This window comes from Oratosquilla oratoria, chromosome 16 (assembly GCF_046742065.1).
Source record: "Oratosquilla oratoria isolate Oo_2021 chromosome 16, ASM4674206v1, whole genome shotgun sequence".
Lineage (NCBI taxonomy): Eukaryota > Metazoa > Arthropoda > Malacostraca > Stomatopoda > Squillidae > Oratosquilla > Oratosquilla oratoria.
This window is the reverse complement of record NC_134792.1, coordinates 41,142,291-41,167,950: the sequence shown is the minus strand read 5'-3', so window position 1 is coordinate 41,167,950 and position 25,660 is coordinate 41,142,291. Positions and strand designations below refer to the sequence as shown.

The following is a 25,660-nucleotide window of genomic DNA, read 5'->3' as shown; positions in this document are numbered from 1 at the left end:
GACAGTCATTTACATATACAACTTACTGTACATTTGTACTTCTTTATATCTGTTATATGTCAATACCTATAACCTAAATTAAATGTGGAAACTCGGAACATATATGATCGGAATTAACATATATTGGAATTTTATATATGCATAATACACTCATTTAATTACACTTTAATACATTTCAACTCACCTCATGGGAATTCTTACTCATAGAAAATATATTTTTATTCTTCAACTTACGGTATATTCGAAACCGTAGTCACAGCCAAAACCACAGCCCCCGAACCAAGCTCAGAGTCTGCGCATGCGCAATACCGGTCAATTCAAGTTTAAATCCTCAACTGTGTTCGTTGTCAAAAATGCATACTGAAGCATAACAAATCTGAAATTCATCAATTAAAAGTGGAGTGCATGGAGGATCGTATCAAGCAGAGAACTATTTAGCTATTGCATATTCAAGACACCGTGCTGCTGTATTTACTGGAAATCTCAGGAGATATAAGGTAGTTGGTTGGGAAGTCAAGATTGAAGATGGATAAATTTAAAATTACCATATTTTACAACTAGTTATATTATTTTCTGTATCTATTTATATGCATTAATGTTATTTCTTCACAATCTCAGTGAAATACTAAACCAATGTATCAGGAAAGAGTATGCCAATTGGAAATCTTAGGTGAAATAAGGTGGTTGTGTTATGTGTAGAGGTAGGTTTTGATGTTAGCACCCTCCATAGACCGTCACCATAGCTTGCCTGGGGACACATTACTCCATCTCTGCCCAAGCCTCACGTATTGGAACTGCTGTGCGATCGAGTTCGTTGCCGCTCCTCGTGAGGGTGGGCTATGTGGGATTAGAGGTTCATATGGGATGTCCAGGAATCTGTATAGCCTTCTTTTGAAAGTCTCTGACTGTGCTGACTTCTGTTAGCATTTAGGTCCTTTATTTCTCTTGGGAGACAATTGAAGAGTGAGACTAATACATGTGAAGCTGTCTGCCTGGATTGCCTTCATTTGCTGGGAACAGCTGCATATGGACCTTCTTTCACAGGTCCTACCAAACCTAGGCCCTAGGGCTAGGGTGATGCTTCACTTACAACTTACTTGGAGATGTCTAGAAGGGGTCTCACTAATTGCCGAACAAACCGAACAGAACCGATAAAAGCCGAACATACCAACAAAACCCAAACAAGGACGGTTTTTGCTCAAATGCACATTTCTATATATATATATATATATGGTTGCATTATTTGAACTATTTTCTTTAAAATGTGTGATTTCCATGTAATATGATCAAAGAGAAGTTATGTTTTTATCCTCTGCAAAATTACTGAACACAGCTACGATTCGACCCGGCCCGCCGTCTATGATCACAGGTGGTATGGATCAAACTACACTCTTTCAAGTTTCTTACTATTGTGATATTAGTGTAATAGACTGCATATAGTTGAATTATTTCAACTATTTTCTTTAAAATGTGTTACGTCATACTGCAGAGGCTAAAACATAACTTCTCTTTGGTCAAATTACATGAAAATCACACATTTTAAAGAAAATAGTTGAAATAATTCAACTATATGCAGTCTATTACACTAATAACACAACAGTAAGAAACTTAAAAGAGTATAGTTTGATCCATACCACCAGTGATCATAGACGGCGGGCTGGACGAATTGTAGCTGTGTTCGGTAAAAACGTAACTTCTCTTTGATCATATTACATGGAAATCACACATTTTAAAGAAAATAGTTCAAATAATGCAACCATATATATATATATAGAAGTGTGCATTTGAGCAAAAACTGTCCTTGTTTGGGTTTTGTTGGTTTGTTCGGCTTTTATCGGGTTTGTTCGGCAATTAGTGAGACCGTCTAGAAGACCTCTTCATAGCCACAGTGATCTGCCACTGTTACAGCCTCCTGCATTTTGTGATGGGTTTGGTACTGTGCCCTCCAGGACTTTCCAGACATAAATCACTATATAGCGCTCTGTGTCTCTGCAGTGAATAGAGCTCGGGGATTTTCAGCCTCTCATGAATACCCTTTGGACCTGTTCTAGTTTTTGTGTCTCCTTGACTGTGTGGAGACTATAGTTGGCATATATTTCCACAGAGGTAGCGAGTGCTCGGGATTCATGGCCTTAAAGATCCAGAAGATCCACCCACTCATTTTTTATGATTTTACGAGTGCCACTAGTGGTGTGGGGACATTGGGTCAAGATAAACACCCCAGAAACTGGGTTTCTGTTGATGAACTAGAAACCTCTAAAAAAAAACTTAATCCTTATCAGTTGGCACAGAAGCCCGTAGAATAAGCAAATAATATATCTTAATTTACTGTGGTGGAATTTTTTTTAGAAATATTTTGACCAGATAATATTTTTGTGAGATTTAAAGTTATGCTAGTATACTACAAAGTAATGTCGTAACACATTAGTAAATTTCAACAAAAACCCACTGTGTTGGATAAGAAGAAATGAAATAAATAGATTCCATATATTTCGATCACGGACTGTGATCCTCTTCAGTGGAATACAGAGTAGAGGAGCAAAAGGCATGTCTTATAAACAGTAAAAGAAGGAACATGGATAGGACTCAGGTGGCGTCTAATGCTTTGCGGGGCAGGTCACCCGCCTTCACCAGAGATGGTAGTAATTTGTTGACTGCCCAGGTGGTAATGCAGTCAGGTGACCATTGTCCATGAGAAATATTGAAATTTGGAAATTTGTTGATCAAGGATGATTCTATTATTTTCCTTTTAAAACTGCACTTTGAATTGAAGATAATTTTTGCTTCGTTCCAATCTATACGATGGCCTTCCTTGTCTACGTGTTGGAAGACAGCGGAATTTTGGTGTGCATATTTGACTGAATTTCTGTGTTCTTGCATCCTGGTATGCAAATCTCTACCTGTTTGTCCCCAATAATAGTTTTCCCAATAATTTGTCTAGGAAAGTAGTTAATGTACACCAAAGACCTAGAGAAGAAATACATCAAGGGGTGTATAAACTTCCATGCTCGGATTGTAATGATGTATATTGGGGACAAACAGGTAGAGATTTGCATACCAGGATGCAAGAACACAGAAATTCAGTCAAATATGCACACCAAAATTCCGCTGTCTTCCAACACATAGACAAGGAAGGCCATCGTATAGATTGGAACGAAGCAAAAATTATCTTCAATTCAAAGTGCAGTTTTAAAAGGAAAATAATAGAATCATCCTTGATCAACAAATTTCCAAATTTCAATATTTCTCATTCACCCAGTTGACCCGCATTTTCCTTGGTTTATGCCTTGCTCATGCTCCAGCATCACTGATTTGTGTGTCCTCTGAGGATATCCCAATACTTTATTTTTCATTATATTACTCCTACAGGGTTGAAAAATGAGTAGTGAAGAGGCTACCAAGTGGGAGCTGAGTAAAGAGAACATCCAGCCTTTAAAGCAAGGAAGAAAGGTTGCAGCTCTTTCTGTGGCCATGGATGAAAATGAAGCCAAAGCCCTTGCTCTTACAAGACAGTAAGTGATTAATACTAAAAATGAAATATGCTGTTGCATTAACTTCTACACCACCTTGGTATGCCATATAAACTTTTGTTACAGTTATGCCTGATGATTTTGTACAGCTGAAGCTTTCATTTCATTACTTTTTTTTCAGAGAATTTGAAACAGAAATAAGAACATACTCTGGTGATGATCCTCTGGATATTTGGTATAGATATGCACTTTGGACAGAGCAAAGTTTCCCAAAAGGAGGAAAAGGAAGCAAGCTATACAAACTAATTGAGTCCTGTGTTATGGCATTCCAATTTGATGGCCACAGTCTTGAGAAATATGCCAATGACCTAAGGTTCCTTGAGCTTTGGGTAAAATATGTAAGTTGTTTATACTTCTATTCAAGTATACAAACTATAAGTAATATATCATCCCAGTTATTAATATGTATTGAGGAAATAGAGGGAAGGGTAGTGAGTGGTAGGATGATGAAGCAAAGAAAGTTGTAGAAGAGAAGAAACAAGTATTCACAGATTGGTTACAAAATAGGACAAGAGAATCATATGAGAGATAAAAAGAGAAGAGAAGTATAGCAAAAGATATAGAGGGCAAAGAGGAGAGCAGATGTGAAAGGGATAAGAGTATGACAGAATTTTGAAAGTAATAAAAAGATGTTTTGGATGAAAATTAAGAGGAAGAGGAGGTGAATCAAGTAGAGAAAAAAAAGTAAAAAGTGGAGATGGAAAGATGATAATGGAAGAGACGACAGTAAGAGGAAGATGGGCAGATTATTTTAGGGAGCTACTAAATGTGAAGTAGGATAGGGAAGGAAAGGTTGTAGTGGGAAGCACTAAGGAAATGACAGTGAAGAATGAGGAAAATGGAAGAGAAATAAGGGAAGATGAAGTGAAACCAGTTATTAAAATGATAGCAGGTAGGGCACTAGGGTTGAATGGGAGTAATGCAGAATGTCTAAAAAGGGAGGTACAGTGATGTTGGACTGGCAGGTGAGGTTGTTTAATGTTTGTATAAAAGAGGGTAGAGTGCTGGAGGACAGGAGTGCCTGTATAGGTCCACTTTACAAGGGAAAAGGGGGCAAGTTTGAGTGCAGTAGTTTCAAAGGGATTGGTTTGTCGAGTGTAGTTAGGAAGGCTTTTGGGAGGGTTTTGATTGAGAGAATTAGGAGAGGAACAGAGGAAGTAATTGATGAGGAAGAGTGGGTTTTGGACAGACAGGGGTTGTGTGGATCAGATTTTGGTGGTAGGGTGGGTATGTGAGAAAGTTTCAGGAAAAGGTAAGGATGTTTTTTGGGCCTTTATGGATTTGTAAAAGACTTATGACAGGGTAAATGGGAAGGCATTGTGAGAGATATTGCAGATATATGGGACAGGAGGAAAGCTGTTAAGATCAGTCAAGAGATTTTATGAGACTAGTAGGGTCTGTATTAGAATTAAAAATGGAGAGTGTGTGTGGTTTGAGGTAAAGGTGGGACTGCCAGGGATGTGTTACATCACATTGGCTTTTCAATTTATACATGGATGGGGTGGTGTGAGAAGTAAACGCAAGGGTAATGGGCTGGGGATTGGAGATGGTTAAAGAAAATGAAGAAAAATGGGAGATAAGCCAATTGTTGTTTGCTGACAACACTGCGCTTGTAGCAGATTCAAAGAAGGGATTAAGGAAGTTAGTGATAGAGTTTTAGAAGGTGTGCGAAAGAAGGAAGTTGAAAATAAATGTGGGTAAAAGTAAGGTGATGAGATGTACAAGGGGAGAATGTAGCAGCACATTGGAAGGAGGAAGTGGATAGTTAGATACTTGGGTGCAAATGTGGCAGGAAAGAGTGGAGGTGGAGGTAGAATGTAGATTGAGAGAAGTGAGTATATGCCTTGGTGGATTAAAAAGTGTAATGAGAAATAATAGACATTTGGGAATACATGCTAAGAGGAGATTGTATGAAGGAGTGATTGTGCCAACAGCACTGTATGGGGCAGAAACATGGAATGTAATAGAGGAGTTTGAATGTATTTATCTAGTTGTATTTTACGGGAAGGGGAGCCATGCTCGTGGTGTCCATGTGTTTGATATATGTCTGAGAAGTATGGTAGGGGTTACTAGGCTGGATAGAGTGAGAAATGAGGTGAGGAGGAGAGCAGGGGTGAAAAGGGAGCTGGGAGATAGGGTTGATGAAATAGTATTGGGATGGTTTGGACACATGGAAGGAATGAGTGAAGAAAGATTACTTAAAGAGGTGTGGAAGGAATGAACATGAGGGGGCAACCAAGGATGAGATGGATTTTTTTTTTTTTTTTTTTTTTTTCCTCCCTTGTAAGGTGGAAGAACTATTGATATATGTATATATATTAATGCACAAGGGAAGGGTTGTTGGTTTGAGTATAGTCAAGAGGGAATTGGTAGATTGTTATGGCGGCTTTGCTGTGTCTTGCGACACTGCTTCTGACCCAGGGCAGTGGACAGGGTGCAGGGATGACCCGTCATCTAGGAGGTGCTAAGATGGGAGGGAGGGTGGAGGGGTGTGGAGTGTTTTCAGGGTGGGAATGATTTTATGCCTTTTCCTTTTGGGCTACCTCCCTAGTAAGGGGGAAAAAGCCTTGGTATATGTATGTATGTATGTTATGGTGGCCCAAATGAGGATTGGAAGATGGTGTGTGTGTGTATGATTGGTTTGGTTTAATATCGTGAACTCCCTTTCATCTGTTACTTTTATTTTCTTTTTTACAGGCGAGTATGTGTCCAAAACCCTTAGAAGTTTATCAAACTATGGACGCTAAAGGATTGTGCACTGAACTTGCACAATTTTATGAAAATTGGGCATGGGAGTATGAAAAGATGAATAATCTCAAAAAGGCTGATGCAGTTTATATGAAAGGTCTTCAGAACGGTGCACAACCTTCTGATGAGCTTCAGCTTGCACACAAGTAAGGATCATGTTTTGTTCTGAAGGGTCTGTGGTGGAACTAGCTCTTGCTCTTCAAATCTTAGCTACTCTCCTTATGAAGGGTAAAAGACTTTTTGTTACGTGTGTAATATTAGTTTGTGACTCCTTAGTATTTTTTGGTTAGGGTTTGCCTCGTAATAGTGTAGTTTACCTCAAAAACAGCTGTAAATATGGATGCAGTGGTTGCTCTCTCTCCTCCTCCTTCCTTCACCAATGTGGAGCAGATGAAAAGAATGTCCCTGTAAGCTGCATTATTTCCTCGTCTCCATTTCCTCACTTTGTTTACATAATCTCTTCCTTACATGAAGAACATTCCTTTTGCGTCAAATGCCTTCTTCATCCTGTCCCTCTACCTCATCTGTGATCTTCCTCTCTTTTTTTTTTTTTTTTTTCTCTCTCTCTCTCTCTCCCATCCATTTCTGTTTTCTACACTGTTCTTGCTAGTCTTTCTTCACTTTTCTATATCCCCAAACCATCTCAGCATTTGATCAACTCTACCTGCTAGCTTTCTTTCTGCCCCCACTCTCCACCTCACCTCCATGTTTCATAGAATGTCAATTCTTCTCTTTCTGCAGGAATTTTCAAGTACGTGCTGTAAGAATGGCCATTGAAGATAACCAAAGTGAAGATAATTTTGAGAGTAATGAGCCTCAGCGTGGTGCTTTCAATACTCTCAAAGGTGTAGGCAATAAAAAGAGGGCACCCCATGAACGTGCAGGGCCAGGTGCTGTGCTGGGTTCTGTTGGCAAATTTCAAGTATCAGATGCTTCTGAGAAAAATGCCCCAAGTTTTCAGATATATTCGGTAGGTAATAAGTTTATATTGAATGAATTAATGTATAGGGTACAGGGATGACCTGTCATGCAAAAGGAGCCAAGAAAAGAGGAAGGGAGGGGAGGTGAATGAGTGGAAGTGGTTTTATTCCTTTGATTTTGGCTACCTCCCATGTAAAGGGGAAAAAGCCATTAGTATATGTATGTATATATATAGGATAGGATATGGAATGATAACTGATTTTATTTTTGTCCTTAACAGGATGAGAATGGCACACCTTTAAGTTCTTGTAATGTGAAAAGTGGCTCAGTACCCATTGGCCCCAGAACTAATAGGGAGAATGAGAAACAAGCAGGGAAGTGGGCAAAACAAAAACTGAGCCAGCGAACAACAGGTGTAGTTCCAGTAACAGATGTGGACAAATATAACAGGCCAGCATTTGAAGGTATAGTGATGTTATGTGGTATTTTTATTTTATTGAAGAGGAACCACTGTTGAAAATGGCCAGTTTTGGAAAATTAACTCTTTAAATGGATGAGGCTTCTGCCCATTCCCTCTTTATACTCTCTCTCTCTCTCTCTCTCATGCAAATTGTGTCATCATACATTGGCAACATGTTGGTTTCTTCTGGTCAGGAAGGGGTGCACAATTCTGATAAATTGAAATTCAAAATAGCAATTATCATTGCTACCATTTACATGCTACCCTTACACTAAAGTTTTTCATGTATACATCCAAACATATGTTAGTATGTTGTGTGATGGTGATCCATGCCTGTGGCAGAAAGAAATACAATCTTGGCCCTAAGTTTTCTCCCAGGGTCCCTAGCAAAGGTGGTGGCTGTCTTCAATATGATGTGACTGCATGCAACTTAGTAACTAAGTAACTTGTAATTCCAGTGCACCAGGATGAAAATGGTGGCTCAGCCACTCCAAAACCTTCCTCTACAAATGATGTCTTGACTGCCCATAGTAAGCAGTCTGGCACATGGCATGTTCCTTTGTTTGTACCTGAGCCTTTTGACCCCAAGAGGCAGCCACAGTATCCAAAGCACAAGGTGAGTTTAATTTTCTTGTTCAGCTACTTAAAGGTATGGTATAGTTAATCAGTTTGGTGCCCCAAGTTGTTGTTGCAGAAGTTGAAAAATTCTGGTAATGGAACAGTTGCATTGTACAATCTTTTATCCCTTGATATATGGTTCTGAGCTACTGCAGTCTGCCAGTTAGGAATACATGCCAGCACCTATGTGACCATTGTTCTATGCAGAGGCGTTTATGAGTAGTATGCTGGTGGAATGGTCTTCTTATAATTGATGTTAATATGAGAGGGTGTATAGTTAGCTTTTCTTTCTAAGGACAGCCTTTCAATCATTTTGAGTATGGAAAGGAGGGAGAGATATCTAAATGAAGTTGAGTATACTAGTGGTTTGTGTATGTGTGTGTGTGTGTGCGCGTGTATATATATATATATATATATATTATATATATATATATATATACACATGGGATATAAGCCAGTTGTTTGCTGGTGACACCACACTTATAGCAGGATCAGAGGAGGAATTATAGAAATTAATGACTGAGTTTGGGAGGGTGTGCGAATGAAGGAAGTCAAAGATTAATGGGTAAAAGTAAGGTGATTAGGTGTACAAGGGAGAGAACGACAGCAAATTGGAAGTGAGTATTAAGGGAGATAGGCTGGAGGAAGTGGATAGCTTTAGATACTTGGGGGTGAATGTGGTGGGAAAGGGAGTGGAGGAGGAGGTAGAATGTACACTGCTTGGTTGACAACAAGAATTTGGTGGAGGCCTTGAATTGCATTGACATTGCACTGCTGAAGGATATGTTGTCATGTGGTGAGATTAACTCCCATTTCTTGGTTCTGAACCTCTGAGCAACTTGCCGACTGCCTTACTAAGAGAGGGGGCCTCAGCCCAGCATTTGTGAGCAGTCCTCTCTGGTCAGTAGGATTCCTTGGCTTATAAATACTTTAGAGAAAAAAGAAAAAGAGAAAAGACTTGGCATTGTTGGGGTGTTCATTTGTTGTCATTTGGCTGAGGGCAGTCATATTGGATTTGTTTGGTTCAGTTAACAAACACCAGGTAGCTGTGTTGTTGAGCTGCTATGTGGAGTTCTGGGTCTCCAGTATAAAGGAAAAGGTGACTGGAGCAAGATTGGCCTAATAGGAATGGTGAGTTGACCTTGGGAATCTGGTAGGTAGTGAGTTAGAAGTGGATAAAGGGTGAGGGAGGGAAGGAGTGGCTGCTGTTGAGTGACGAGATCAACCCAATCAATTGGTTAAAGTGATGAGATGTGTGGTTGAATGAACGGTGTCATCAAGGACAGTGTGGTGGATAAAAAGATAATAAACCGGGAAGTATGGGTGTTTGAGTGCATAGGCCTGGTAGTGAGGAGGAGAGAAAAGTTTTGAAATTATTTAAATTTTAAGAAAAAAGTTAGTCAATTGTTTCTTGTATATTTTTCAGGTATACTGTGGAACAGAAGAATTCAGTTTGGAAGAGTTAAGAGCTGCAAATTACTTCAAGAAGATCAAAGAGAGAGAGGTCCTGATGGCTGATGTTAAGGCATCTGTGATGGGTAAGTTGTATCACATAGAATTCTATTTATTCTGTATAACACAAGGCTTCATCCCCCTTATAAGGGAGGTAGCCAGCAAAGGCATCCATTCACCCCCATCAATCATCCATTTATTTCTCTTCAATCTTAGCTCATTGTGGATGAAGGCCCATCCCTGCTCCATGCCCACTGCTTGGGTCAAAGGCAATGTTTTAAGACATGGCACTTCATCAGAACCTTTTGTGCTGTGTCAGTATATTGTCCATTCACAATCATTCTCCACTCATACCTATCTTGTCTTGTCCTTTCCGTACCTCAAGTATTTAAGGTCACGTGTAATAGGACATAGAGGAATGGAAGTGGAGATGAATTATAGGACAAGGGAAGCAAGTAAATGTGGAGGAAAAGACAAGTGTCATAATAGATAGGTACATACATACATATACCAAGGCTTTTTCCCCTTACAAGGGAGGTAGCTAAAAAGAAAAATGCATAAAATCATTTCCACTCATTCCATCCATAAATACACTCCACTCCCCCCTACCCTCCCTCCCATCTTAGCACCTCCTGGATGATGGGTCATCCCTGTACCTTGTCCACTGCCCTGGGTCAGAGGCAGTGTTGCAAGGCACAGCACATCCACAGCAAGGCCACTTCATTAAATCGGCGACCCCCCCTCTCCGTCCCCCCATGCATAAAAGAAGATGGGGAGAAATCCCTTCAGGCTGCATCAAATTTTGCTCACACATACTACCCCACCCTTGGGATAAACAAAAAGAAAAGACTGTATGAGGCAGTGGCTGTGTCCATACCACTGAATTAACTACTTCAGTACAAGTAAAATTCTCGAGCACAGCATCGGCTGCAGAATGTATGCTGCATCATACTACTTGCATTATAAAATATAAAGTCACTGCTTTATTACTCATTCTCTTTTACTCTGGAGCTGTCAAGAGTTTTTGTGAGAGTAGTAGAGCTTGTGTCAGGATTAGAAAAGGAGAGAGTGAATGGTTTGAGGTAAAGGTGGGACTTTGTCAAGGATGCGTTATGTTGCCCTGGCTGTTCAACTTATACATGGATGGGGTAGTGCAAGAGGTAAATGCAAGGGTAGTGGGTCAGGGATTGGAGATGGTTAAAGAAAATGGAGAAAAGTGGGAGGTGAGCCAGCTGTTGTTTGCGGATGACAATGCACTTGTGGTAGGATCGAAGGAGGGATTGAGGAAGTCGGTGACAGAGTTTGGGAGAGTGTGTGATAGAAGAAAGCTGAAGATATATGTGGGTAAAAGTAAGGTGATGAGATGTACAAGGGGTGAAAGTGGCAGTAGTCTGGAAGTGAGCACTGTATGGGGCAGAAACATGGAACATAAGAAAGGAAAAGAGGAGTTTGAATGTGTTTGAGATGAGGTGTCTGAGAAGTATGATAGGGGTTACTAGGCTAGATAGGGTGAGAAATGAGGAGGTGAGGAGGAGAACAGGGGTGGAAAGGGGTTTGGGAGATAGGGTTGATGAAAGAGTATTGTGATGGTTTGGACACATGGAAAGAATGAGTGAAGAAAGACTAGTAAAAGAGGTATGGAAGGCAGATGTGGAGGGAGTGAACATGAAGGGATGTCCTAGGATGAGGTGGATGGATGGGGTGAAGGGGGCTTTGGGGAAGAGGGGAATGTCTGTTGAGAAAGGACGGGAGAGGACAGAAGACAGGGGTGAATGGAGAATGGTTGTATATGGATGATGTGATGCATGAGGTGGAATGGGCGGGGAGATGGAGGGTGACGTAGTATGTGTGAGCAATTTTTGACGCAGCCCGAAGGGATTTCTCCCCGTCTTTTCCTTTATGCATGGGGGACGGAGAGGGGTGGTCGCCGATTTAATGAAGCGGCCTTGCTGTGTCTTGCGACACTGCTTGTGACCCAGGGCAGTGGACAAGGTGCAGGGATGACCCGTCTTCCAGGAGGTGCTAAGATGAGAGGGAGGGTGGAGGGGTGTGGAGTGTATTCAGGGATGGAATGGGTGGGAATGATTTTATGCCTTTTCCTTTTTGGCTACCTCCCTTGTAAGGGGAAAAAGCCTTGGTATATGTATGTATGTAATAATAAACACAGGAAATGTTATCAAACCAGTTCACAGAATCCGGGGGTAACTCGTGTACAACTACAAAAAATATATATAATCAAGATGCCAACGCTGGCATCCTCGAGATTTGGAATTTGAAGGATGCAGAAAGGGAAAGCCCAAATGTGTTTTGAGATGAAGTTTTTAAGATATATTTGGGAGTTAGAATGATCAGTGAATGCGGAGATGATCTTGGAATATGAAAAACAATGAAGACAAGTAGAAAGAGTGGAAAGAGGAAGCAAATGTTAGGAACTTGTGGGAAAGACCAAAAATGAAGTTGAGGGGTGGGATGAAGGGTACACTTGGACTCGAGGAACGTCTCTTGAGCAAAGACGAGAGAGGGCATAAGATAAATGTGAGTGGAGTGATATAAATAGATAAGGCTGATGGAATTTCCTGTCTGGTCTATATTTTCTTGAGTTTGGACCGAAAGGTCTCCTGTCAATATGCTCTTCCTTTGTAATCCTTTGTTTGAAATGGGGGGGGGGGGGTCCCTTGTAATGAGGGATGAGGATGAACCTACTCAAATTGTCATCATTCCCTAGGCTGCCTGACCAAGCAATCCTGTCTCGCTGAGGAATGTCATGGCTGGAAAGGGGTTTTCCTACAAATCCTCTATAGAGTGTATATTCTGTTGTTGGCATGCGTAATTGTGTATGATGCAGTCTTCCATAGTGTGTTGTATAGTATGTGGTGAAGTGTTGTGGCAGCATCTGTGCTGTGGAACCAACCCCAACCCCAAGAGTTGGGGGGCCAAATAGCGACAGCACACCCCTACCACTGATCCTTGGTAGCAGCTTTGGTTACATGGGCAAGTACCACTCCAACTGTTGTGCCTTGCTGATGAAGTGGTGAATTACTGCATTACCTCTGATCTCAACCCTGTGGTAGAGAAGAAAGAATACTGCCACCAAATATTTCCACTTGAGTCATAAAAAGATGGAGATAGGAGTAGGCATCCTACTTTCTGTAGCCCCAAAGGTGACATTCATAAGGCATAAATGGGTCAGGAGGAGTTTTCCAACCAGAACCCTAAGGTTTGGGTCTTTTAATGTGCATAGATAAGAGTAAAAGGAAAGAGATAGGTAGTATATATAGGAGAAGAAAGATTGATGTATTGGCATTGAGTGAAACTAAGTTGAAAGGGAGGGGTGAGTTTTGGGAGGAGCAATTAATGGATTTTTGGATATATGTATACTTTGACTTGGCCACTTCCTCCATAAAAGGGAAAAGGCTTTTTGGTATATGTTTGTAAAATCTAAATTGAAGAAGTCAAGATGCGACCAGTTCCTCACCTTGGGTACTTTACCCAGAACCATTAGTGCATCCTTCTTTTTCTTTCTTTGTGCATTATAATGGGAATTAGCTGTGTGTAGAGGTTGGCAGATTGCTTTCCACTTCTGTGTAAATTGTGAATTGTGTTTAGTCAGTTGATCTGCTGGATTGCTGAAATTTTATATTATTTTCTATGTATGTGTAACATCAAATAACTTTGATGTTTTTTTTCAGATGAATTCATGGAAATGAAGAGGGAATTAGAAAAACATAAGGAACTTATTATGAAGATGGCTGGAAAGGGAAACAAGGTAAGAAGAATTTGCTTTTGGGAAATATATGATATTGATGTATGGCATTTTAACTTTGACTAGAAAACATGGTCTGCTTTGCAGACCCTAAGTTTTGTAGGCCCTCAGAGTAGACAACTTTCTCCTATTGCATACTTTCCCAAACTCCTTCACTAACTCCTTTAATCCCCCCTCTGACCCTTCCGCAAGCGCAGTGTCATCATCAAACAACTGGCTCAGATGACGGATAGGGCTGATGAAAGAGTATTGGGATAGTTTGGACACATGGAAAGAATGAGTGAAGAAAGATCAGTAAAAGAGGTTTGGAAGGCAGATGTAGAGGGAATTAATTTGAAAGGAAAACCGAGGATGAGATTGATGTATGGGGTGAAAGGGGTGTTGGGCAAGGAAGGGAGAAGGCAGGAGATAGGGGTGTGTTGAGCGTGGCGGTGTATAGATGATACTGTTATACAAAGAAAGGTGGGGTGGGGTGTAGCGGGTGCTTATGTGTAAATTATATTTTGATGTAGCCTGTGGGGGTTTCACCCCATCTTTTTCTGCACGAGGAGACAGAGAGGGGGGGTGGGTCGCTAATTAAGTGAAGTAGCCTTGCCTCTGACCCAGGGCAGTGGGTGTGATACAGGAATGACCCATCATTCATGAGGAGGTAAGATGAGGGTGGTTGAGGAGAGGTGAATGGGTGGGAAAGGCTTTTGGTATTTGTATGTATGTACTGTATGAAGGAGTGATTGTGCCAACAGCACTGTATGGGGCGGAAACATGGAACATAAGAGAGGAAGAGAGGTGTCTGAGAAGTATGATGGGGGTTACTAGGCTAGATAGAGTGAGAAATGAGGAGGTGAGGAGGAGAACAGGGGTGGAAAGGGAGTTGGGAGATAGGGTTGATAAAAAGAGTATTGTGATGGTTTGGACGCATGGAAAGAATGAATGAAGAAAGACTAGTAAAAGAGGTATGGAAGGCAGATGTGGAGGGAGTGAACATGAGGGGACATCCTAGGATGAGATGGTTGGATGGGGTGAAGGGGGCTTTGGGGAAGAGGGGAATGTCTGTTGAGGAAGGATGGGAGAGGACAGAAGACAGGGGTGAACGGAGAATGGTTGTATATGGATGATGTTGTGATGCATGAGGTGGAATGGGGGTGGGGGGTGAGGTAATACATGTGAGCAAAATTTGACGCAGCCCGAAGGGATTTCTCCCCGTCTATCCTTTTATGCAATAGGGGGACGGAGAGGGGGGTCGCCGATTTAATGAAGCGGCCTTGCTGTGAATGTGCTGTGTCTTGACACTGCTTCTGACCCAGGGCAGTGGACAAGGTGCAGGGATGACCCGTCATCCAGGAGGTGCTAAGATGGGAGGGAGGGTGGAGGGGTGTGGAGTGTATTCAGGGATGGAATGGGTGGAAGTGATTTTATGCCTTTTCCTTTTTGGCTACCTCCCTTGTAAGGGGGGAAAAGCCGTGGTATATGTATGTATGTATATATATAATGGTAGTTTGATGTGAATCATCCTCTTATGTTTTATTGCAGAATCAGAACACAAGTCAGCAGGATGTGAGCAGACAGCTTTACCAAGATAGCTGGATTGCTGTAAACAAGTCAATAAATAACTCACAGGTTAGTGTTTTGTATGATAGTAAGGATGTATAGTGTGTAAGGAAGAAAAATATAGAGATGATATCAGAGGTGTGTAGTAAAAGGTAAGTGATAATTGTGAATATAGTGTTAACAAAATTGCCTGAGAACAGACAGTATTTGCTCCAGATGCACCCAGTACATACAAGACACAGGGTAGCTAGTATCACTGTCCCCCAATCCTACTTTCCAAATAGCAACACAAAATTCCTTTGCTGAGTGCCTTGTGAGCATTTTCCTGAGGAGCCACTTTGATAAATGGTAACAAAACACATTATGGATGGGGTGGTGTGAGAGGTAAATGCAAGAGTGGTGGGTCAGGGATTGCAGATGGTTGAAGAAAATGGAGAAAAGTGGGAGGTGAGCCAACTGTTGTTTGCGGACGACACTGCGCTTGTGGCAGGATCCGAGGAGGGATTGAGGAAGTTGGTGACAAAGTTTAGGAGAGTGTGTGAAAGAATAAAGCTGAAGATAAATGTGGGTAAAAGTAAGGTGATGAGATGTAGAAGGGGTGAAAGTGGCAGCAGACTGGAAGTGAACATTAACCACTTCACTACGGGACTTAAATCTCGTGGGCAGCAGCCAATGCCAGCCGTACGACGTGTCGTAATAATACTCGCATCATAAAATATAGTCACCGCTTATATCGATCGTTCTCTCTTTCACCCGTGAATTTTGAAAACCACAGAGAATGGGATTAAGAGCAGATTAGGGAGAATGTAAAAACACGGGCGACTACAATAAATATAATCAAGACGCCGATATGGGAGCGTCGCGAATCCACTTGCTCCTCATGACGCCTACGTGTGCTGCACCGTCTGGAAGGGGTTAAGGGAGAGTGACTGGAGGATGTGGATAGTTTTAGATACTTGGGTGCAAATGTGGCATGAAAAGGTGGAGGTAGAATATAGATTGAGAGAAGCGAGTAAATGCCTTGGTGGATTAAAAAGTGTAATGAGGAATAGACATTTGGAAATGGATGCTAAGAGGAAACTGTATGAAGGAGTGATTGTGCCAACAACACTGTATGAGGCAGGAACATGGAATATAAGAGAGGAAGAGAGAAGGAGTTTGAATGTGTTTGAGACTAGGTGTCTGAGAAGTATGATAGGGGTTACTAGGCTAGATAGAGTGAGGAATGAGGAGGTGAGGAGGAGAACAGGGGTGGTAAGGGAGCTGAGAGATAGGGTTGATGAAAGAGTATTAGGATGGTTTGGACACATGGACAGAATGAATGAAGAAAGACTATTAAAAGAGGTATGGAAGGCAGATGTAGAGGGAGTGAACATGAGGGGACATCCTAGGATGAGGTGGATGGATGGGGTGAAAGGGGCTTTGGGGAAGAGGGGAATATCTGTTGAGGAAGGACGGGAGAGGACAGAAGACGGGTGAATGGAGAATTGTTGTATATGGATGATGATGTGATGCATGAGGTGGAATGGGCGGGGGGGTGGAGGGTGAGGTAGTATATGTGTGAGCAAAATTTGACGCAGCCCGAAGGAATTTCTCCCCATCTTCTCCTTTTCTGTATGAGGGGATGGAGAGGGGGGGGGTTGCCGATTTAATGAAGCGGCCTTACTGTGAATGTGCTGTGTCTTGTGACACTGCCTCTGACCCAGGGCAGTGGACAGGGTGCAGGGATGACCCATCATCCAGGAGGTGCTAAGATAAGAGGGAGGGTGGAGGGGAGTGGAGTGTTTAGGGATGGTATGGGTGGGAATGATTTTATGCCTTTTTCTTTTTGGCTACCTCCCTTGTAAGGGGGAAAAAGCCTTGGTATATGTATGTATGTATGTATGTATGCTTCTAATATTTATTTAGAACTTTTATATGTCCACAGATGTTTGAAGATATGAAACCAAATAACCCTAGTATAACTCCTGCAGTACAGATGCTAGAGGACATGAAATCTAATACTTCAGACAAAGTCAACGAAATTTCCTTTGGTAAAACAAATTCAGGATCAGGTATGTTTTATTTATTTGTTTATCTTTTGACGCAGCCCGAAGAGATTTCTCCCCGTCTTCTCCTTTTACGCAATGGGGGGATGGAGAGGGGAGGTCGCCGATTTAATGAAGTGGCCTTGTTGTGGATGTGCTGTGTCTTGCGACACTGTTATGACCTAGGGCAGTGGACAAGGTGCAGGGATGACCCGTCATCCAGGAGGTGCTAAGATAAGAGGAGGGTGGAGTGTATTCAGGGATGGAATGGGTGGAAATGATTTTATGCTTTTTCCTTTTTGGCTACCTCCCTTGTAAGGGGGAAAAAGCCTTGGTATATGTATGTATGTATCTTTTGTAAGGTGGATGGTTGGGGTAAAGAGGACATTGGATGAGAGAGTGCAAAAGGTAGTACATGGTGTATGGTTGCAAACTGATTTTTTTGTTTACTGTGAGGCTGTGATGCATAATTATTGTAATACAAACAAGATCTATGCTAGTCAACTTAGTGGCACATCTTCCAATCAATGATTGAAGAGCTCAATCAGCAGAGATGGAGGAGATGCTGGTGCATTGAATCCAGCATCAGCAAAAGTAATCTGACCTAGTCAGCATGGCTCTTTTGGGCAAAGGCTCTAAGTCAGTGTTGTGAGGTCAAGATTTTCCAGGGCAATTTTTGGTGTTTTTTGATTGGAGACATTAGCTCATTGATAACAGAGAAGGGGCTTTTGGTATTTATATCTATGTAGACTTACTCATTTATTTACTTATTTCTTGACTTCAGGAAGTGTACGAAGTGCCAATTCTTCACAAAATGTGGGTGCATCACCTACAGTAAACACAAAGCAAGCCATGTGCATGATTAAAGATTTATGGAATGGATCCCTATTCAACACCACTACAAATAACAGTTCAGGAAATGACGAGTTAATGAAGCAAAGAGATGGTGGCTCCTTTGTGTTTAAGGTTTGTTTTACTTGATTCTGGTATATAATTTTTCCCCATACTGGGGTATTGACAGGTTACATGCTTTAGTTCTCTTGGGGTGCCTCTAAGGACCAGAGCCAAAGATTGTTTGTATTTGTTGTAGTTTAAAATCTACTCATACAAGAATGATGATTCTTTGTACTTTGGCTGCCTCTCCTTTACAAAAGATTACAAAGGAAGAGCATACTGACAGGAGACCTCGTGGTCCATAACTAAATCTGGGGGAAAAGAATACTGCCACTATTTCCACTTGGATCGTGATAGGCGAGAAGAAAGGGACGGGGATTGGGACTAGGCATCCTTCTCCTTGAAGCCCCACAGGGGACATTCCTAAAAGAAAAAGTAAAGGCATAAGAGGGCCTGGGAGTTTTCGGACCAGCACCCTAAGGTTTGGGTCTTTTAATGTGCGTGGATGTGGTACAGATGAGAGTAAAAGGGAAGAGATAGGTAGTATGTTTGTGAGAAGAAAGATGGATGTGTTGGCTTTGAGTGAAACTAAGTTGAAAGGGAAGGGTGAGTAAGTTTGGAAGTGTAAGTGGGAGGTTATCAGGAGTGAAGAGAGGGCGAGGGAGGGATGGGGTGGCTATTCTAGTAAGTGAAGAGATAGGTAAACGTGTAGTAGAGTGGAAGGAGGTTTCCTCAAGGATAATGTGGATGAAGGTGAAACTGGGAAAGGAGATGTAGGTCTTTGTAAGTGCTTATGGGCCTGGCAGTGAGAAGAGTGTAGAAAAAAGGGAGGCCTTTTGGATAGATTTAAATGAGTGCATAGAGGATTTAGGGAGAAATGTCAATGTAATAGTACTGGGAGACCTTAATGCTAGGGTAGGAAATGGTCCAATTGATGGAGTGGTTGGGAAATGTGGAGTTCCAGGAAAGAATCGTAGTGGAGAGTTGATGGTGGAAATGTGTCTAGAAAGAGAGTTGATGATACGAAATACAGTGTTTCGGAAGAAAGTCAAGCATAAGTACACATTGGAGAGGGTGGTGGATGGAAGGGTGGTAGATAGAGCATTGTTGGATTATGTAGTGGTAAATAGGATTATGATAGGAAGAGTTAAGGATGTACATATGCTAAGGGGAGAGGGTGGGGGAATATCAGATCATTTTTTGGTGGAAGGTAAGTTGAGAGTGGAGGATAGATGGAGAGAGAGGAAAGGGACAAAAGGTAGGGAGGTGTTTAGAGTGAACTCTAAAGGAAAAGGAGAAGGAGTACAAGAAGAAGCTGAAGGAGGAGTGGGAGGGAGTGAAAGATAGAGTGGAGGTAGGTGTGGAGGAGGAATGGGGATGGTTCAAGGAGAGAGTCACAAAGTGCAAGGATGGTGTGTGGAACAAGAAGGAAAGGAGGAAATAGAAGGAAGGATAGTGAATGGTGGAAGAAGCGAGCTTTCACAGATTGGTTACAAAATGGGACGACGGTGTCATATGAGAGGTACGAAGAAAAGAAAGGAGGCAAAGAGGAGAGCAGATGTGAAATGGGGTAAGAGTATGACAGAAAATTTTGAAAGTAATACAAAGATGTTTTGGAAAAAAATTAAGAGAGGAAGAGGAGGCGAATCAAGTAGAGAAGAAAAGGAATAAGGTGCAGATGGAGAGATGATAATGGAAGAGATGGCAGTAAGGGGAAGATGGGCAGAATATTTTAGGGAGTTGCTAAATGTGAAGGAGGATAGGGAGGGAAAGATAGTTGTAGTGGGACATGCTAAGAAAATGGGAGTGATGAGTGAGGAAAATGGAGGAGAAATAAGGAAGGATGAAGTGAAGGCAGTTGTTAAGATGATAAAAGCAGGTAAGGCACCTGGTCTTGATGGATGCCATGCAGAATTAAAAAAAAAAAAAAAAAAAAAAAGGAGGTACAGTGATGGTGGACTGGCTGGTGAGATTATTTAATGTTTGCTGGAGAGAGGGTAGAGTGCCGGAGGAGTGCCTGTATAGTTCCACTTTACAAGGGAAAAAGGGACAAGTGTGAATGTAATAGTTTCAGAGGGATTAACTTGTTAAGTGTAGTTGGGAAGGCTTATGGGAGGATCTTGATTGAGAGTATTAGAAGAGGAACAGTGTGGATTTAGGACAGGTAAAGGTTGTGTAGATCAGATCTTTGTGGAAGAGACAAATATGTGAGAAAGCTATAGGAAAGGGGAAGGATGTTTTTTGGGCTTTTATGGATCTGGAAAAGGCTTATGATAGGGTAGACAGAAATGCACTGTGGAAGGTTATGCAGATATATGGGATAGGAGGAAAGCTTCTAGGAGCTGTCAAGAGTTTTTATGAGAGTAGTAGAGCTTGTGTCAGGATTAGAAATGGAGAGAGTGAGTGGTTTGAGGTAAAGGTGGGACTTCGTCGAGGATGCGTTATGTCGCCCTGGCTGTTCAACTTATACATGGATGGGGTAGTGCGAGAGGTAAATGCAAGGGTAGTGGGTCAGGGATTGGAGATGGTTAAAGACAATGGAGAAAAGTGGGAGGTGAGCCAGCTGTTGTTTGCGGACGACACTGCGCTTGTGGCAGGATCAGAGGAGGGATTGAGAAAGCTGGTGACAGAGTTTGGGAGAGTATGTGATTGAAGAAAGTTGAAGATAAATGTGGGTAAAAGTAAGGTAGGAATATGTGTCTTGCGACACTGCTTCTGACCCAGGGCAATGGACAAGATGCAGGGATGACCCGTCATTCAGGAGGTGCTAAGATAAGAGGGAGGGTGGAGGGGTGTGGAGTGTATTCAGGGATGGAATGGGTGGGAATGACTTTATGCCTTTTTCTTTTTGGCTACCCCCCTTGTAAGGGGGAAAAAGCCTTGGTATATGGTATGGTAAAAGAAAGGTGATGAGATGTACAAGGGGTGAAAGTGGCAGTAGTCTGGAAGTGAGCATTAAGGGGAGCGACTGGAGGAAGTGGATAGTTTTAGATACTTGGGTGCAAACGTGGCAGGAAAAGGTGGAGTGAAGGTGGAGGTAGAATGTAGATTGAGAGAAGCAAGTAAATGCCTTGGTGGATTGAAGAGTGTAATAAGGAATAGACATTTGGGAATGGATGCTAAGAGGAGATTGTATGAAGGAGTGATTGTGCCAACAGCACTGTATGGGGCAGAAACATGGAACATAAGAGAGGAAGACAGAAGGAGTTTGAATGTGTTTGAGATGAGGTGTCTGAGATGTTTGATAGGGGTTTCTAGGCTGGATAGTGAGAAATGAGGAGGAGAACAGGGGTGGTAAGGGAGTTGGGAGATAGAGTGGATGAAAGATTATTGGGATGGTTTGGACACATGGAAAGAATGAGTGAAGAAGGACTAGTAAAAGAGGTATGGAAGGCAGATATGGAGGGAGTAAACATGAGGGGGCGACCTAGGATGGGATGGATGGATGGGATGAAAGGGGCCTTGGGGAAGAGGGGAATGTCTGTTGAGGAAGGACGGGAGAGGACAGAAGACGGGTGAATGGAGAATGGTTGTATATGGATGATGTGATGCATGAGGTGGAATGGGTGGGGGGATGGGGGGTGAGGTAGTAAGTATGAGAAAAAATTTTGCATGAAGGGATGGGGAGGGGGGGGGGTTTCACCAATTTAATGAAGCGACCTTGCTGTGGATGTGCTGTGTCTTGTGACACTGCCTCTTACCCAGGGCAGTGCACAAGATGCAGGGATGACCCATCATCCAGGAGGTGCCAAGATAAGAGGGAGGGTGGAGGGGAGTGGAGTGTATTTGGGATGGAGTGGGTGGGAATGGTTTTTATGCCTTTTTCTTTTTGGCCCCCTCCCTTGTAAGGGGGAAAAAGCCTTTGGTATATGTATTTATGTACATGTAGATTGAGAGAAGCAAGTAAATGCCTTGGTGGATTGAAGAGTGTAATGAGGAATAGACGTTTGGGAATGGATGCTAAGAGGAGACTGTATGAAGGAGTGATTGTGCCAACAGCACTGTATGGGGCAGAAACATGGAACATAAGAGAAGGAGTTTGAATGTGTTTGAGATGAGGTGTCTGAGAAGTATGATGGGGGTTATTAGGCTAGATAGAGTGAGAAATGAGGAGGTGAGGAGGAGAACAGGGGTGGAAAGGGAGTTGGGAGATAGGGTTGATGAAAGAGTATTAGGATGGTTTGGACACATGGAAAGAATGAGTGAAGAAAGACTTGTAAAAGAGTTGTGGAAGGCAGATGTGGAGGGAGTGAACATGAGGGGACATCCTAGGATGAGGTGGATGGATGGGGTGAAGGAGGCTATGGGGAAGAGGAGAATGTCTGTTGATGAAGGACGGGAGAGGACAGAAGACGGGTGAATGGAGAATGGTTGTATATGGATGATGATGTGATGCATGAGGTGGAATAGGCGGGGGATGGGGGGTGAGGTAGTTAGTGTGCGCAAAATTTGACGCAGCCCGAAGGGATTTCTCTCCGTCTTCTCCTTTTATGCATGGGGGGACGGAGAGGGGGGGTCGCCGATTTAATGAAGCGGCCTTGCCGTGGATGTGCTGTGTCTTGCGACACTGCTTGTGACCCAGGGCAGTGGACAAGGTGCAGGGATGACCCGTCATCCGGGAGGTGCTAAGGTAAGAGGGAGGGTGGAGGGGTGTGGAGTGTATTCAGGGATGGAATGGGTGGGAATGATTTTATGCCTTTTCCTTTTTGGCTACCTCCCTTGTAAGGGGGAAAAAGCCTTGGTATATGTATGTATGTATGTATGTACATATACCAAAGCCTTTTCCTTACAAGAATTTTGCCACTGTGTTCTCATGTGTATTATAAAAGGCAACTAAATGTAGAGTGAGGGGACTGAGGATCCTCCACTGTGTGCTTTCCTCCTTTAACCCCTTCCATACGGTGCCGCACACGTAGGCGTCATGAGGAGCAAGTGGATTCGCGACGCTGCCATATCGGCGTCTTGATTATATTTATTGTAGTCGCCCCTGTGTTTTTACATTCTCCCAAATGCGACCTGAATCCCATTCTCTGTGGTTTTCAAAATTCGCGGGTGAAAGAGAGAACGATCGATATAAGCGGCGACTATATTTTATGATGCGAATATTATTTCGTTACGTCATACGTCTGGCATTGGTTGCTGCCCGCGAGATTTAAGTCCCGTATTGAAGTGGTTAAGAAGTCAAGGCAGTGGGCCTAGGAGGAGGACTTAAACCAGAACACTTGTAATTAGGTCATTGTATGTGCTTCAGTATGACACAGATTCGCTTTAACCTCTTCATTACAATGATGCCTATTTATTTTGTAGTTATAGCTGGGTGACCCAAATTCTGTGAACTGGTTTGATCACGTTTTTTGTGTTTATCATTACCCGAAGTGAAAAAGAACGAGTAATGCAGCAGTGACTTCATATTTTATAAAGTGGGCAGTGTGATGTATTGTACATTAGACATCTAATGCTGCATGCAAGTATTTGACTCGTATTGAAGAGGTTAATGTCATGAAGCCCCCTATCAGGAATCCAGGACAGTGCCCCATACAAGGGCTTTGTAGTGTGGACTTTAATAAACCGTGTCCTTGGGTTTGACCTGCCATCACCTCAACCTCTATCGTAAGAAGTGACCCTACCTACTTGGCCTGTATAGATAAGGGTAAAAGGTAATAGATTAGCAGCATGTTTGTGAGAAGAAAGATGGGTATCTTAGTGTTGAATGAAACTAAACCGAAAGAGGGGGAAGTTTGAGTTTGGGAGTGTGGTGAGGAGTGATATGGGTGAGGGAAGGAAGGATTGGCACTGCTGGTAAGTGATGAGATAGGAAAGTGTTATGGAGGGAATAATGTGGGTGAACGTGAATTTTGGATGGGAGATATGGGCTTTTGTGATTGCATATGTTCCAGATAGTGAGAAAAGTGAAGAGGAGAGGGAGTATTTTTTAGATTGATGTAAATAAATGTATAGATAGTTTTGGGAGGATTGTACATGTGGTGCTGAGGAATCTCATTACTGAAGTAGATGGGCCAATTGATAGGGTAGAAGGGAAGTTTGAGGTGTCAGGTAAGAACTAGTTGAGAAATATTACATATGTATAGGGAGATACTGTCCTTTGTGAGGGTGAGTTTGTGATGTTAAACTGAATCATGTATATAATTTTATGGAAGTTTGTGCCATGTATTTATATGTTTACATATAGTGTTATACATTTATAGGATAGCAGCAAGGAGACACAGCCTGGTGCCATTGGTGGTGGTGGCTTCACTGTGTATGAAGATGAACCCACAGGCCCTCAACAACAGCCGCAACCACAGATACCATTTATCATTCATTCTGATGTTCATGATACTGCACCTAGTCAAGCCCCCTTCCCCATTTTTTCTGATGACAAGGTACTATTTTTTGTTTTATTTGTTTTCAGACTTTCAGGTATATTATGTACATAGGAAATAAGACAATTCTCTTGCATCTGCATGCACACATGCATGATAGAAAAATGAGAGTAGTGCTCAGAGAAAAGTGTTCAGGTTGGGAGGAGGTGATAAGTGGAGTTCCACAGGGATCAGTATTGGCTCCAATAATGTTCCCTATTTATGTGAACGACATGGAATGTTACACGAGCTTCTTTGCAGACGATGCTAAATTGTTGAGGAAAGAGAAAACCGAAACTGATTGTGAATCACTACAGAGAGACCTAAACTGAGAATCCTACAACTTGCTAAGATCAATAAAAGTGGGTTTTACCTATTTAGATGAAGAAATGGTTAAAAAAATATTACATACATACATATACCAAGGCTTTTTCCCCCTTTCAAGGGAGGTAGCCAAAAAAGGAAAAGGCATAAAAACACTCCCACCCATTTCATCCCTAAATACACTCCACACCCCTCCCACCCTCCCTCTCATCTGAGCACCTCCTGGATGACAGGTCATCCCTGCACCTTGCCCACCGCCCTGGGTCAGAAGCAGTGTCGCAAGACACAGCACATCCACAGCAAGGCCGCTTCATTTGATTGGCGACCCCCCCTCTCCATCCCCCCTTGCATATAAGGAGAGGACGGGGAGAAATCCCTTCGGGCTGCGTCAAAATTTACTCAAACATACTACCCCACCCCCCGCCCATACCTCCTCATGCAATCACAACATCATCCGTATACAACCATTCTCCACTCACCTCTGTCTTCCATCCTCTCCCTTCCTTCCTCAACAGACATTCCCCTCTTCCCCAAAGCCCCCTTCACCCCATCCATCCACCTCATCCTAGGACGTCCCCTCATGTTCACTCCCTCCACATCTGCCTTCCATACCTCTTTTACTAGTCTTTCTTCACTCATTCTTTCCATGTGTCCAAACCATCCTAATATTCTTTCATCAACCCTATCTCCCAGCTCCTTTTTCACCCCTGTTCTCCTCCTCACCTCCTCATTTCTCACTCTATCCAGCCTAGTAACCCCCACCTCATCTCAAACACATTCAAACTCCTTCTCTCTTCTTCTCTTATGTTCCACATTTCTGCCCCATACAGTGCTGTTGGCATAATCACTCCTTCATACAGTCTCCTCTTCGCATCCATTCCTAAATGTCTATTCCTCATTACACTCTTTAATCCACCAAGGCATTCACTCGCTTCTCTCAATCTACATTCTACCTCCACCTTCACTCCACCTTTTCCTGCTACACTTGCACCCAAGTATCTAAAACTATCCAC

General features: G+C 42.4%; 1 protein-coding gene across 1 annotated transcript in view; it reads left to right on the top strand.

Annotated features, from left to right (window-relative positions):
• Window positions 1-299: 299 nt before the first annotated feature.
• Window positions 300-25,660, top strand: part of LOC143033920 (uncharacterized) — a 47,264-nt gene continuing 21,903 nt past the window's right edge. The window contains exons 1-13 of the mRNA XM_076199565.1: window positions 300-497; window positions 3,370-3,512; window positions 3,652-3,868; window positions 6,228-6,424; window positions 7,020-7,248; window positions 7,480-7,663; window positions 8,118-8,275; window positions 9,704-9,815; window positions 13,419-13,495; window positions 15,023-15,109; window positions 16,968-17,094; window positions 17,852-18,033; window positions 24,168-24,344. Of these exons, the coding sequence (XP_076055680.1) occupies window positions 3,379-3,512; window positions 3,652-3,868; window positions 6,228-6,424; window positions 7,020-7,248; window positions 7,480-7,663; window positions 8,118-8,275; window positions 9,704-9,815; window positions 13,419-13,495; window positions 15,023-15,109; window positions 16,968-17,094; window positions 17,852-18,033; window positions 24,168-24,344 (1,881 nt within the window). The 5' untranslated portion in view covers window positions 300-497; window positions 3,370-3,378. The remainder of the gene's footprint in view (window positions 498-3,369; window positions 3,513-3,651; window positions 3,869-6,227; window positions 6,425-7,019; window positions 7,249-7,479; window positions 7,664-8,117; window positions 8,276-9,703; window positions 9,816-13,418; window positions 13,496-15,022; window positions 15,110-16,967; window positions 17,095-17,851; window positions 18,034-24,167; window positions 24,345-25,660) is intronic.